We start from the raw sequence: 15,882 nt of genomic DNA on the forward strand, positions 1-15,882 counted from the left end.
TGCTGATGGGAACTCAACAAACAAAATAAGTCTTGTGTATCAGTCCCAGGGCCAGATTTCAGATGACTAAGATTGTGCAGCTCATGCAGCCGATTTCTTTGCAAGCAAAGACTCTGTGATTGATGTGGATGCAACAAGCTGCAGCTTCAGCAGATGCAAACTGTCTGCCCGAGATGACGGACTACCTGATGAGATTTCCATCTGAAAAGCTCAGCATCTTTGGCACTGTTATATTCATCTTTACTTATAATGTTTTGCTCGAGAGAGACTTGAGATGCACCTGCAAACCGCAGACCTACGAGTGCAGCCTATACATGGCTCTGCCATTTTTGATCATATTTTTCTTGACACTATGGATGGACAAGACATTTCAGAGAACCTGGAAATTCACATGCAGCCAACAAACCAGGTGTTGTAGTAACCAGTGTCGTGATCAGTGTTGCTGTGGCAGATTCTGTTGGGTTATAACCAGACGTATAATCAAGGCGGCTCTAGTTGCTCTGCTGTGGGTTGCCTCTGTGTACCTCGATGGAGACTGGTATGTTTGCTGTAAAAGTTATCAGTCTGAACAACAGATGCAGTTAGTCTGCAAAGACAAGAAAACAGATGAGGGACAAAGAATCATCGGTGAACTGAAAAATCACTCAAATGTGAGAGTTTTCTTGTTTTATACTCGTCATATCAGCCTGTGCTTCCATGTAAGTTTTAGTTATAATTCACTGTGATTCTAAATGATCAGCCTGTGAATCATCAGGAAATATGTAAGAATACAGTAATTCTGTGATAATATAACCATCTGTAATGCTTCTTTTTCAGATTATTGGCTTCTCTGTTCTCTTTGGTATCATTTTTGTTGCGGCTCTGCTGTCATCGTTTGACTGGAGGAAATGCTGTGAAGGATGTAGGGTCTGCGGTACAGAATCAGGTTGTTGTGACAGAAAAGTTAAATATGACAAACGGATTTTGGAAGAAACAGAGAAAGTCAGAAAAGAGATTCTGAGGGAAAAGGCAAGTAAAGAAGTCAAGGAGAAACTAAGAGGTGAAGACTGGCGGAGATGTTTTGATGTCGCTGAAGAACTGATAAATGGGATACCCGAAACAGCAACAGCTGGAGCAACAGCTGGAACAACAGCTGGAACAACAGCTGGAGCAACAGCTGGAGCAACAGCTGGAACAACAGCTGGAGCAACAGCTGGAACAACAGCTGGAGCAACAGCTGGACCATCACAGGTATGTTTCTGATGTAATAAGTCGGCTAATTAACTAGTTCACCATAATATCTGCTCTCTGACCATCATTCTCTTCACACAGTTTACGACAAGTTTCATTTTACTGGCCTCTGATTTCATGGTATGTAGGTATTAATTTGCAAATGACACATTTTAAATTTCTATGAAATTTATCTCCAAATGTCTAGATATCCTCCAGAGGTCAGATCAGCAGCACAGTTTTCTTCAGACTTCATTTATATCTAATATTCAGAGATCAGAGCAGCAGGAGATCAATGATCACCTTAGATTATAGTTTACCTCCTGCATAACAGAACTGGATTATTAAATGACGTCGGTTATTGTTTGAGGTCTTTTTTTTTTTATTGGTGCTTCAACTGTGACTGAAACAATATATTTTTTAAAGGAAACACAAAATGACAGTTGATGACATTAAAGAACATATTTCATTGGTAATTATCACTTACTTACCATGAAATCTGGGGTAAATGTTTGTGTAATTTATGGATAACTTCAAAGACATTTTAAAGAAGTTTCAGATAATTGTGCACCTGTAAAATGAAATGTGACCAAAGAGCCCAAACTATGAAGAGCTGAATCAGTTTTATTTTTAGATACATTTTAATACAAAACTACATTTGGTGGGTGGTAACAGGACATGAGGGAGAAATAAAAATTTAATTTCTTATGTTTTTTTTCTTTCTGAACATGGACTCACTGTGTCGCAGTGGAGAGAAGAGGAAAGTTCATCAATGGTGAATATCTGTCTGTCTGTCATATTTACCAACCTCACAAACAGAGAGAAAACAGAACATATCTGATATAGATCATATATTAAATATGGATTCAACCCATTTAGTATCCAGTCTGTGGCTCTAACTCATTATTTTGACTGCTGTTCTCATTTCTGCATGTGTTAATGCTACATATTGTTCCTTAAAAGAAATGCACTTCACATACAAAGATGCTGTAAATTGTAAAACAAAATGAAAGTTTTTAGTATAATGAGCTGTTTTGTTTGTTTGTTTGTTTGTTTGTTTGTTTGTTTTTTAATCTCATTTGTTTCATGTTGAACATGTTGGGCCTCTGTACTTTTAATTTTGATCATTTCTCATTATGTTTTGTTTTTCAGCCTCTTCTATCATATCGCCAAGGTCCAGGGTTCTACTCATGATTCTCCAGAATTCCTCCTACAGTCAACAGTTGATTTATCAAAAATATCGAGCTTTAATCTGAGACTGAGGGATGTGTGGTTACAAATACAGTTTGACTTTAGTTTTAGAACACATTGTACATCTTCCAGTTAAAAAATAATTTAACAAAAAAAAAAAAAACTGTTATCACATTGAAAGGAGTAACTAATGCAAATGTTTCATATGTTAACAGCCAACTCAAAAAACTCTTTATGCATCATCCAAATGTACAAAATCAGTTTTTCAGTTCGTCTTCAGCTCACAGATTCACTGAAGATGATAATCAGATTAGGACAGTAGGATAGAAATCATGAAGGTAAATAAATAAAGAATCGTTGTGTTTCTGTGACCTCAGAATGAAACCTGTACATCTACGGATCTGTATTTACAGTATGAGACATCACGTTATCAGCGCTCTCTGGTGGACAAACTCTGTAATGACACACTGATTCTAAACAGGTTACATGTTGCTTTAATCATTCAAAACTTATATCATCTTGTTTGAAATCATATATTTACTCCTATGTTTTATTCACACTCTTTAATCATTTTACACAATAAAAAAATCATTCTGTGTCTGACTGTACATTTATTTACTACAGTTTAAATAAACTGAAACTGATTACTAACAAATTATCATTTTTTATTATTTACACTCAAACTGTATTTACACCCTGCTACATTCACACATTTAAATATAATTATATATCATCCTTTCTTTGTTCTGTAAAACTAAACTGCAGTAAACATAAATGAGATAATGACTGAATATTGATCATAACGAGGCTCAGCCTTCAGCACTGAAGAGACAAACCTTCTGTCCTCGTCTTTGGTCTGTAGCGCCCCCCGGAGGGTAAAAGCTCAAAGTGCAGGTGGGAAGGATCACTGACAATCTACAGAAATATTCATCTGATATTTGTCACCTGGTTGTATCCTTGAGCTTCAACATGATTGAGATAAATGATAAAAAACTGAATTTGACCAAAATGTTCACAGGCTGAGATCTCAGGTAGATTTTTAAAAGTTTTAAAGTTGTGTTCTACTTTAAAATGTGACAACAAACATCAAAATATCCTGAACATCCAAAAGCACACGACATGAGGCAAGTTTATTTATTTATCTGCTTTACAGGATCCTAGAAATATGTCCATTTAAAATACAGAAGTGACACAAACACTAACAGATGGAGGTCATGGTTTTGGTTTTTTGTTGGATATTTCCTGTTTTATTTTGGTAGTTCTGGTTCTCCCTCGTGTGTCTTGTTTTTACTTCCTGTCTTTGTCTGTTTTCCCGCTCTTTTTGATTGTCATTAGTTTCACCTGTTTGTCCACCTGTGTCTCATTAGTTCTGTGTTTCTGTGTGTCGGTTTGTATCCTCTGTGTTTCAACCGTCTTATTTTTCCCTGTTCTGTTTTTTGCGTTTCCCTTTTGTGAATTCTGTTTTGTTGGACTTTGGATTTTTCCCTCCCTGTTTCTGTGTAAGTCTTTGTTTTGTTGTCTTACTTAATTAAATCTTTTTGAGCTGGTACCCTCCTCCACCTTGTTGAATCATAACAGATGGACGAAGCAGCAGACCAACAACTCGTCTTCTGTGAGGTAAAATCTCTGATTTTCCAGTGGAGTTTGGTTGGTTTGTAGAGAGAGATATTTGTCTGATATAACAGTAGTTTCCTGTCAGAAAAGTCTGTCTGACAGAAAGGTAAAGAGGAGAAAATATTCTAAATATAGTGTAGACTTAAACTGATATTGATTCTGTTGCTGCTGACTCTATCCTCAGCAGAACCTTCCAGACACAAGTTCTCTGACCTTCACGTCGGTTTTTTTTTCTTTCCATGAAATCTGTCTCTGTCCTGTTTGTTCTGAGCTGAGTGACGTCTGTGAGAAGCAGAAGAGATTCAATTTGATCTGATGTTTTAATGTTTCCATCTGACACGTTTTAAAACAAGAACCCTGTCAAAGTGTTTATGTAAAGTTAGCTAACAGCTGCGTACATGATATAACATTAATGCTAACAGACTGAGGCTAAAGCTAGCTTACATCTAAGCTAACACTGGTCAGATGGTGAAATACAGCAGGTATATCTACATGATAGATGACAGAAATACACTCATTATGCAGTGGGATCTAACAAGTTTGACTGCAAGTTACTGCAGCTAGTAAGCTAGTGTTAGTTAGCCAGACATGCTAATGTTAGCAACTTATATTAGAGCAGATGAAGACAGAGTTTAATCTGTTCACCACACGTGTGCTCTGATGTTTCATGTCTTTGAGAGACGACAAAAGAGACGCCACCGTCCAGACTCACGAAACGCCGAGTGTCTCTCCTCAGAACCTCCTGCACACCTTCAACATGGAGAGAAACGGAAAGTCTGTCAGCTCTAGTTACAGTTGCTAACCTATGATTGGACAGTGGCTGTTGGAAGGTGGGGCTTAGCAAAGGGTCAATTAAATAATAACAGAAGTTATGCTCCTGTGCCTCGTGTGTAAATGTGCACACAGCGTTTCTCTAACTGAGGAGATTCATCCTGTTTCACCCACAAACGAACCATCTGCTATTAATCTGAATGTTCATTTTTATGGTCTGACAGGTCCGATCTGTGGATTAACTGCAGTTCCTTGTCTGTAGCTACGTTCCACGTGTCACTATGCTGCAGGAACTCGCTCTCTGCAGGAACAATCAGTTTGTTTCCACTTTTGTTTTTTATTTTTAAAAATCTGATGTGATTTGAAGGCTTTAAGCTAACCCTAATTTCATACCCAAAAATATCACTACCCCACCCCGAGGATATCGGTGTGTCTGTTATTAATTAAAAATGTATTTTCTATCTCATCTTCACTCTTTTTTTTTGCTTTTCTATCCCTCTTTCATCAGTTTTTCATCACCTGTCTTTCTGTTTTCTTCTTCTTTCCTCTCTAACTTCCTGTATGCTCACAGCCGCCAACCACTCTTCCTCTTTTCTGCGTCCCCTCTCTCTTTCTTCTCTCATTTCTTCTCTCACTCCATGTCCCATTATCTCACACGCAGCAGTATAAACGCTCCCCGTGTCATTAGCAGATGAATTAAAGTGCTTCAGTAGTGAGTCTACAGTGAATTGTTTTCCATGGCAGCGCTGAATTACCATAGAAACTAATGAAACAACTTCACAGGGAGCCGCTGAAGTCAACACACTCCTCACTCTCATTCAGTCATTCTGCCTTTATTGTTCATGAGGGAAATTTGGTTTGCAGACGGGCGTCAGAGAGAAACCTCACGCTGAAAAAGACACAACATACAGAATATCATCGTATAGGAGAAGGATGGAGGATAAGAGCAGACAGGGAGTGAGGAGCAATAAAACGTCAGAACAGAAGGTAGTTACAGACACGAGAGGCTAAATCATCTCATGTGCAAATGAAACAGTAATTGCAGAGGGGATCATCGAGTCCCTGCTTCTTTTACTGAACAACCTGCAGCTTTTCAGGCTTCATGAAGGAAGATGCACTTCTCATTTTCAGAGTCTTTCCTCAAACGTACCAAGAGTGTTAGAATAGAGGTTTGGGCTGTAAAGGTTAAATTAACCTCTGATCTCTTTACTCAAAGACAGTGAAGTGGACACGGGGACAGTGACGATGTTAAAGCAGTGGAGTCAGCTGAAGAGAAACTAGAAATCCAGGTTCTGCTCCAGACGTAACAAAATCTCATTTAAAATAAAACTGACATTTCTTGCAACACAAATTTTAAAATATCCCAGCCTTTGAACGTAACGTTACCCAACAGGATGTTGTTCATTTTTTTCTGGGCAGCCATGGGAACATTTTTTAAAAGATCTAGTTTAACTATTTATTTAATATTTCAGCTTTTAGTGGCCAAGTAGCGTACAAGTCAAGATCCATGAAAATAAAATAAAAATCATTATTAAAATAATATAATATATTTAAAACACATCTTTATACTATAACTATATTGTTCTTGTGTAATCTCTATATTCTACAGATCAGATATTCTATCCTTATTTATCTCATATCTGTCTATCTTTTAAAATCAAGAGTTGTTGCCTGCAGTGTTTAAAATCAGATCCACGTTTCATCCAGTCAGTCAGGTCCTGTTATATCGCTGCGGCTCCCCGGGTCTGTCATACCGGAGTGAATCCAAGAAGGCACTGATCATTAAGTGCATCTTTGGCCACAAGGTGGCGCCAAATGACCTGCATGAGTGTGGGCTCCTGCTCAGGAGGAGAGCAGGGACACACGCTCACCTGGAGAGCACAGGTGATAGCAAAATAGCAATGCTAACATTAGCAATGGAGGGTTAGCTATGCTGTTTCAATTAGCAACAAAGGAAGAACAGAAAACCTGGATGTATTTTAGTAACTTTCTTGGCAGGATGATGGATTATTTGTGTCACAGTCAGGCACCGGTGAGAAGACTGCTAAGGCAACGCACAAAGTTTAGTTTTGTCAACCTGGAAATTAATTTGTTGAGAGGAATCAGCTGTGAAGTCGGTGCCGATCAGGTCTGTCTCTCTGAGCTGGATCAGCTTAAACATTCCTCTGTTCTGCATGGGTTCGGGTCCCAGAGTCCAAAAAAATTTGTGCCCGAACCCAAATGTACGACCCAGAACTGAACCGGACCTAATTCATGCATGGTTACTTCTACAGCTACTGTAACGGTCACGCCGTTTAAATGGTCTAAATTAGCTACAACAACCAACTTGAACTATTTGACTTGAAATATTTTTAGCTGAATTTGCATCTGTTTTCACCCATTAACATCTCTCCATTCACTTTGCATACAACTGAGTCACATTTACAATGTGCTTCTTCTTGTCAACAAACTTTTATACATCACAGATTACAGCTGGAAAGATGACGTTAGATCACGATCACGGTCGTATTGTGGATATGAAGGAAATGGAGTTACTCTGACGTAAGTACGCACTGCTTTGTTATATTTTCATGGCAACTGTAGTTTTTTGTTTGCTGAAAGTTAAAGAGTGCCTTTTGATTTTGGATTGTGCAAACTGTACATATTGAGAAATCTAAATAACATTTCATTTCAAACATTAATCATTGCTTAATGTTCCATGTGACACGCCTTCATTTATCCTCCATTTTTAGACCTCCTGCCCACGGCTGCTCAGACTAGGCGCAAGTTCATTTACTTGTCATTTACAGGTCAAAAATGGCAACCGTGCTGGTGTAAGATAGCAAAGCCACCTGCTACACCGCTGCTAATATAAAGACCCCTGGTTTTATATTAGCTAGGAAGCTAAAGAACGAGCATGAACTGTCGCTTGTGTGTCTACATCCTGGTGTGAAACACAGGAATCACAGCTTCAGTGGTTTGGGGCGACGTTAGCTTGTGGAGAGCGTGATGTTTTGGGTGAGTAGTCCTCCTAATTACTGTTTTCACTAGGTTGATTTATTAATCAGGCTGATTATCAGGTATTTGTACATAATCACCTCAGCAGATACCTGTGCTTATGAGTCAGATTAAATAATTTATTAATTGATGTCCGCACAGAACAGATATGGTGGTTATTTAACAATGAACATGATCCACACTACGTCACAACATATCAGTCTTTTGTTATGTGAGAAAGACCCCTTCTGGCAGAACTTACATATTGTGCTTTTGTTTTTAATTGACAAACATCACATGTTTAATTCATTGATATTTTTCTTACATAAGGTCACATGATGGTCCAGCTGAAGGGGAGGGTCTTCACCTCTCTGTTGTGTCCTGCTGTTTCGTCCTCCATGTTGTTTTTCTCTCCTCCTTAATGCAGCGTTTCACTTTGATGACCAAAAAGCAAGAACTTGTTAACATTTTAACATGTTCTTTAAATTCCATGACAGTGTGAAGAGGACGGGGAGACGGACGCGAGGCCACGAGACGAACGACACGGTGAGACAACAGCAGCACCATTTCTTCAGTAGCACACAAACGCAGCCTCACAGCTTTGAATGAACCCCTAAAAGCCCCCCCGCCCGCGGTGTGATTATCTGCTCATCTAATTTTATTTCTATCGTGACTGCTAATAACGCTAGCAGGTTAGCTTCCCTGACGGTGTCCCAGTAGGACTGTATCCTGCCGCTGCTCATCTGACAGCTGGAGAGAAAAAGACATGGAAAATCAGTTTATACAGCCCCACTGTGAACACACTGCTGATGGCTTAACACACACACACACACACACACACACACACACACACACACACACACTGATACACACACGCAGATACAACAACAACACATGAAAATAAATACACAGATACACGACGTTGAAGCCCGTGGCGTGCAGTCTAAAGGGGACCCATAACCTTGAATGAGGGGAATAGAAAGTGTATGTGTGTGCGAAAAAGTGTGTGTGTGTGTGTGTGTGTGTGTGTGTGTGTGTGTGGTAATGAGAGAGTGGGTGGGTGCAGAAAAGGAAGTGGCGAAGAAGAAGGTAGAAGTGAAGACAAAACGACAGAAAGCAACAGATGAGAGAAAAGGAAGAAGAGAAGAGCGACGAGGACTGAAGAGAAGAAGAAGAGGAGGAGGAGGAAGACGAAGAAGGAAGAGACGGGAGCGAGACAGAGGTGAGGACGAAGGGAGACGAAAACTTGGTCACCTGAAAGATAACTTTGAATGGAGAGCTTACAGTCGTATAGATGTGGTGTGCTTTGTTTGTGAAGGGAGTTATTCCAGTTGTATTTATGAATCTGATGAACCTTTAGAGCAGAAAAAGTTGTTTAAAATGATGTTTATTCACCATGATGTCATCATGAACACTTCATCGTCATGAGCAGAGCTGGAATCAGTGTTTACCCAAGATAGAATTTATATTACAGTATAATTATTGAAATACATGCAAGTTATCAACACCTGTACTCAACTTGGGGACTTTTCTGGCATCTTGAGACCACTTTCAACTGGACTGAGGTTTGGTTATTTCACATCTGTAATTTTGGTTCAGATCAAACTGAAAAAGTCCGGACCAAACGAGGCTGGTCTGAACGGCCCTGAAAGACGTGACCTTTCAGACTCTTTGTGTCTCTCTGACTGCAGCTCTGCGTACACCGGGGGTTTCAACATTAAATCAAAAACTGATCAAAATGAGCTTTCAATTTCAGTCATCAAATGGAAAAAGAAGAATCTGTTTAGTCTTTCAGTTTTTTTTTTTTGTCTCTCCACCTACCTGCGGCGTCCGGCGCATGTACGAAGAAGAAAACAACACTTCAAAGACGACGCAGCGTAGCTTACCGGACGTCATATCACACTCGATACAATACAGATCTTTTTTAAGATGGATTTTAAAATCTGATCCACATCAACCAAAGTAGACCTCGTAATGTCATCAAGGCTCAATTCATGACAAAAAAATTCTAAATGTTTTATTGCCATTTCAATAGCTACTGAACGCCAATAATAAGATAAGCTAATAGGCTAAAAGTTATTAGTTATTATATGTTATTATAAAATAACAGTTCAACCTGGTTGATTTGTCACAACCCTTCAGCGACGCACACAGATGCAATCAGTGTTCAGCTGGAAGAGACACACCAGCTTTCACGTGACTTTTAATGATATTCTGGATTATAGATGATGAAATCTATAAATTCCTGCAGTTTTGTGTTGACAAACGTTCTCTTTTTTGTTTTTCACAAAGTGGTGAATCTCACCCCATCCATGTTGGTGAACCACTGAGTCTTTCCAGGACGCCCCTTTAAAACCCAATCTTGATCCTGTCACCTGTTACCAGCTCACCTGTTCACCTGTGGAATGATCCAAACAGCTGTTTCTGAGGCGTTCCACAACTTTCAGTCTTTTGTTGCTCCGATCCTTTTTTGGAAACAAGTTACAGGCATCAAAAAAACAATAGTGTTTATCAGTTTTAACATTAAAAATCTCTTCTTTGTACGGTACACACTTGAATATTGGTTGAAAAGTTTTTGCAGATCATTGCAGTCTGTTTTTATGTACATTTCACACAGCGTCACTATTTTTTAGGAATTGGTTTGTAAAACCGTCTGACACACCGGGCTGTTAATGTAGTATAAAGACGGACATGTTCCATGTGTTGCATGACTTTAGTCATGTGACTTTAGTCTTGGAAATCACTGTGTTGACGTCACGTGATGTAGTCGTTGTAACCACAAACATGGACTTATCCTAAACCTAACCAAATAGTTTTTGTGCCTAAACCTACAAAAACAAGCGGACATTTCAGAGCGTTAAAAATGGCTTTTAACGCCACGTCAGATTCAGCTGCTGAAGGATACCTCGTGCTTCACTATCAGACAGTGAGGGGAGGTGACAAATCATCGTTATGTTACGAGTTTAACAAACTGTGGAACTGGATTTATTGTGTCATTCTGAACATGAGGGGCAGCATCACCACGGCAACATATAAGAGTCTGATCCACTCATGAATCAGTCAACTCAGGAGGATCCAGTAAGTCTTTATGTATTTATTAGTACGGCTCATCAACCTGCACCATCTACTGGTAGTCGTAGGAAATACATCAGTTCATTCAGTCTGACCAGAAGCAGAGAGAACTAGAAAACAACATTTTGATCAGTAACTGTAATTTAATCACATATTTTTTTCTCAGTAACTGTGAACAATATTTTCTAATTAAATTTATATATTTTCTAATTTAATTACATTATTAGTTACATGTAAGTAATTACTCTGTAACACTGTTATGTTTGATTAGATATTTGTGTGAAATTTTTAGTAAAATTAGCCTGTGAATTCTTGAGTTTTTGCCAAAAATGTGAAGTCACAGAGACCTTTGACCACCAAAATGAACTCATTTTATGCTTGGGTCCAAAGTTTGAAGAACCTTTGAGGTGTTCTTGCCTTCATAAGAACGAGATGACCAGGAAACATAAAGCCTGTGGCCATGGCTGTCGCCAGTATGAAGCCTTAAAGAACATTTTTTCAAGGATTTTCCAGAATTGTGACTCACAAAGGTCCTACAGTATACAGTCATGAATGTGCACAAACAATATTATGCTGATTGGTCCAGTAGTGTTTGAGATTAGCTGCAGACAAACTCCAGTGTCATTGGTCACACACACAGGTACGCATACATACAAACAATCACATGATCCTCTCCAGGCTTAAGAATTAACTCACTCTAAAAATGTGGACTCCACCAGCCACTTGAGTCAGAACAAGTTTTACAGTAGTTACATCATAGTTCAACTCAGGTTTGGGTAATGGATTACTTGTAACAGGATTATGTAATCTAGACACAAAAAAAGGAACCAATTACAGCAACAAATAAAACAGATGTACTTAGATTACATTTAGTAAAAATTGGGATTATTAGCAGGATAAAAATTCTAAATACATTTTGAAATAAAGGCTGATATACCACTACCTTCAGTACAGACACTTCACTTCAAGTCTCACAAAACCACTCAGGTCTCATGTGAAATCACAGTTTCACCATATTTAGCATTGAGATAATCAAAAAGTATGTTAAATGATCAAGTTGCATTACTTTAATATTGCGATACTTAGATTAGGTTACTTTTTATTTTTATAGTAACCCCAACAACTCTCGTTAGGCTCCCATTCAAAAATAGGAACATATAGAAAATATAAGAATGGAAATAGACAACAATATCGAAAAATAGAAAGTTGTGTAAAAATATGTAAACAACAAAATATACAACAATATATACAACAGTGGTTGACATGATGATGCAAAAACAACAATAATGCTGCATGCTGAGATGCAAGTATTATAAATAAGAGTAAAGGTTGGTTTAAATACACAATATAAATAAATAAATGCAGTAATGATGCCAGTATAACCAGTGTACAGCACTAGAGAATTATCATCACTGCACAGAGTATTAAACAGGTGAATTATTGCACAAATAACCATGAGGTTCGGCCAGTATTGCACGTAGGAAGATATTAGCTAATGATGAGTTATAAACCCTCCCCCCCGGCAGTTTGCACCCTGCTGTAATATAATCCTTACGGACAACTGTGAACTGTAAAAGGGCCTGTTTTACCTCTGACAGGCTCAGTGTGGTATTTTAAGTGCCACAACATTATGGAAAGGATCCCTACAGAGACGGAGCTTTTTGTTAAAGAGTCAGGGCATCCTCACTCCTTCCTCGTTTGGGCCACACTTTCAGACTTTTCAGTTTGATCCAGACCAGATTTACAGGTGTGAAACCTCCCCCAGACCACAGTCCGGACCAAAAAGCCAGAGGGGAGGTCTCCGTTCAAATCAAACTGAACCATAATTTAGTTTGTTTCTTGTGTGAAAACTAAACTTTTTTGGATGGTTCGGACCGATTACAGGAAATCACGACAGGATATCACCGAAACAAAATGAGTTGCGGGAACAGGACATAAGTGTGATGTAAAGTTCTGTAGTCCACTTGGATAATTACAGTGTGAAACAAAAAGACACACCCTCACAGACAGACAGACACAGAGCTGCTCCGGTGAGCTGAGAGGAGCTGTGTGTGTAGAAGTTAAGACTGCAGACATCGCCAAAATTTCAATAAATATCAAGATCTTATGATCTGTTTCTATGACGATAGCATAGTTACACCAGTGAAAACGTCTGAAGTCATGGTGGTGATGTCACTTGAGAGCTGCAGAGTAAAACACAGCAGCATCTCAGGTATTTCAACTTGTATGAAAGTAACAGCAACAGTGAAACTGTTTCACACCATGATGGTTACATGTAGTACATGCATTTTGTTACCACAGAAACAGATGATTGATCGCTCTGTTCAAAGCCACCACACTTCATTGACAAAAAGAGGCATTTTATCATTGTAAAACACACTTCATTTGAACTCGACAAAAACAAAATAAAACTCCAGACAACTTTGTTCGTCTTTCCACTGTTCCTACAATCACCAGCTCTGGTTTGGTTGAAATAAACTCTTAATTCACAGAGTTAGATGTGAAAATATTCTCGCTCTGCACGCCGTTTATCCTTGCTTCGTCTCTGATGTCCGACTTTTTCATAAGTTGAAAAATACCAAAGTTACTTATTAAAAGTCATAAATTTTTGGGGTTCCAAGTTGAAAAAGACCGAAGTTTCCATTGTGGACTGAAGAGTGAGAAACAAAATGGAGGTGTGAGGTTGAGTCACTGTTTGCTCATAAAAAGGTTGATATTTTTTTCCATATTTCCTCTGAGGTGAAGAGCCACAACTGTCAGGTTGTGATGTGTGTTACTGTGTTGTGTGTTTGTGTTGTGCTGCTGTTAGCAGTTGGTGCGTTGTATGATTTGACATGAATGATTCATGAGCAGCTGTTGTTGGTGTGTTAATAATCAACGCCTGGAGCATCTCTCTTCCTCTCCTTCATTATCTATCTATCTCTCTATCTATCTCTCTTTTCATTTGCTCTGACTCATGTTGTTCCTGCTCCCTCTCTCTCCCTCTCTCTCTCTCTCTTTCTCTCTCCCTCTCTCTCTGTCTCCCCTCAGGTGTCTCTGCCTCTCTCTGTCTCTACCTGAACACCTTGAATCAGGGTAATAACGGCCAGAAAAACAGGACATGTCTATTCCTGCTGCTTCCACTCTTTACTTCACCTCACATTCTGACTTTCTCTCCGTCACTATCACTTTCCCTCTCCCTCCGTTTTTCTCTCCGTTCACTTGTTTCTTCTTGCCCCGGTTTGTCATCGATTTCATGTGAAGGAGGCGAGAAAGAGACAGAAGAAACAGATCTGCCTCCTCTGCCACTGCTTATTTCATTAGTAAAGTCTGTCTGTTGTTCAGTCAGTAGTTGTTCTGATGTGTGAGCACGTCTGGGGTCAGAAAAGTCAGTAATGAGGTTGTTGTAGATGATCCGGAGACGTCAGAGGAGGATTCACATGTTACCAGGCTGAATTACACAATAACAGAACATCATGGCTGTCAGATAACCGGTAAGACGATCCCTGTATTCATCATTAACACTGATCTCTTCGAAACTTCCTGTTGTTGGTGTCTTCTGTCTTATCTGATCTGAAAATGTGGTTTTGTGTGTGTGTGTGTGTGTGTGTGTGTGTGTGTGTGTGTGTGTGTGTCCTTGAATAAGTTATTCTTTTTAGAAGTATTCCAGAGCAACAAAGGAAGCTGATGCATTAATAGTTATTGTGTGATTTCTGCCAATTGCAGCAATCACACATTATCATCATCGCTCTTTATTTTCTGGACGTATTAGACCCGAGCACCGAATGGTTATTCTTCTTCTTCTACAATCTTCTTCAGTTGCATTTTTGAGGGGCTAAATGTGCTCTATGGCACTTGAAACTTGGCACACCCATTAGCTGTGAGGAAAAATTTTGACTGAAATAGCTTTTGGCAGTGGGTGTGGCCAAATTACTTGACCACGCCCGCTAAACAGCAGCCCCTGCAGCACATTTCACCGATACGCATGAAAATCAGTATACACACATATCACGCCCAGACACACAAAAAAGGCTCTTGGACCCCTAAACTCAACAGGAAGTCGGCCATTTTGAATTTCATGATCAATTTTGGCGATTTCCACATGTTGTATCTTAACAAACTCTTCCTACAGACTTCATCATGATGACTTCAAAATCAGTGTGTGCCATCTAGACTATTTTGTGATCAAAAGTCATTAAAAGACTTTGTAAACTCCAAAGGGCGTGGCCATGGGATGGCGTTGAGTTTAATTGTCTCGCCATGAAACAGAACATTTCTATACCTTTAGTATAAATAGAACAATCTGAACCAAACTTCACAGGTTTGATAAGAGTCCCAGCCTGAACACATCTACATGACACCTCTGTGTTTTGCCAATGTTCAAACTGATTGTAACGTAACTTAAAAAATTAAACTTTCTCAGTTGCCCATAGAGAGGCAAAGGTGAAGCCCCTCCCCTTCTGGTGTGCCCTTTACTTGGAGCATTTTACAGACATAACCTGCAGTCTGTCAGTCTGTCACCAGGGCAACACTGGTGTTTGTGTCGCAGAGGAAACACACAATATTCTTCCTGTTATGTTGTTGTTGTTGTTGTTGTTGTTGTTGTTGTTGTTGTTGTTGTTGTTGTTGTTAGCACTGCTGTGCTTCCGTAATGTGATATTTCCCCTTTAATACGCTGCAGTTCACAAAAATTGGTTTCATACTAATTTTGTAGACATGTTAATAAATCACAATGGTCTAGTGCACTAAATATCAGGAATTTCAGACACAGACAGTGGCTAAGTGTTGGCTAATGCTAGCAAAAATGCTAAGCCAACCAAGACAGTAAAAAAGCCCAGTTTTCCCTGACAACAACTTATCCAGTGAGTTAACTAATCATCTGAAGTTGTCGTTGCCACACTTAAAGTTGCAGGTGCAACTGCAGGTGTGCTAACGTTAGCCACAGCTGCTGTGGGGGGATTTAACCTTCAGGCTCTGAAAACGATGCACTCTTTAGCTTTAAGATGAACAGTTTTTTGTGGCTGGTTAGACGTGTTGTCCTCGCCAGCTTTGCATTTCATGGTACACAGA

The 15,882-nt window shown here is 39.2% G+C and overlaps 2 protein-coding genes across 5 annotated transcripts in view; both read left to right on the forward strand.

Annotated features, from left to right (window-relative positions):
• The first annotated feature begins 173 nt into the window (after positions 1 to 173).
• On the forward strand, positions 174 to 8,370 carry LOC146324566 (uncharacterized). The gene is made up of 4 exons (XM_084722033.1): positions 174 to 650; positions 1,103 to 1,230; positions 4,693 to 4,788; positions 8,259 to 8,370. The coding sequence occupies exons 1-4, from the start codon at positions 174 to 176 to the stop codon at positions 8,368 to 8,370; spliced, it is 813 nt and encodes a 270-aa protein (XP_084578159.1).
• Positions 8,371 to 8,828: 458 nt separating this feature from the next.
• The window catches only part of LOC146324567 (tyrosine-protein phosphatase non-receptor type 7-like), a 28,855-nt gene continuing 21,801 nt past the window's right edge, over positions 8,829 to 15,882 (forward strand). The window contains exons 1-2 of one of the 4 annotated variants that reach the window (XM_084720153.1): positions 8,928 to 8,983; positions 14,223 to 14,306. The gene's annotated coding sequence lies outside the window, so the exon portion shown is untranslated. Of the gene's footprint in view, positions 8,984 to 13,907; positions 14,307 to 15,882 lie in introns of those variants that run through there. The other 3 variants (XM_084720152.1, XM_084720154.1, XM_084720155.1) reach the window with 3 other exon arrangements.

The sequence above is a fragment of the Lutjanus erythropterus genome, chromosome 6 (genome assembly GCF_056507025.1).
Source record: "Lutjanus erythropterus isolate fLutEry1 chromosome 6, fLutEry1.hap2, whole genome shotgun sequence".
Classification (NCBI taxonomy): domain Eukaryota; kingdom Metazoa; phylum Chordata; class Actinopteri; order Lutjaniformes; family Lutjanidae; genus Lutjanus; species Lutjanus erythropterus.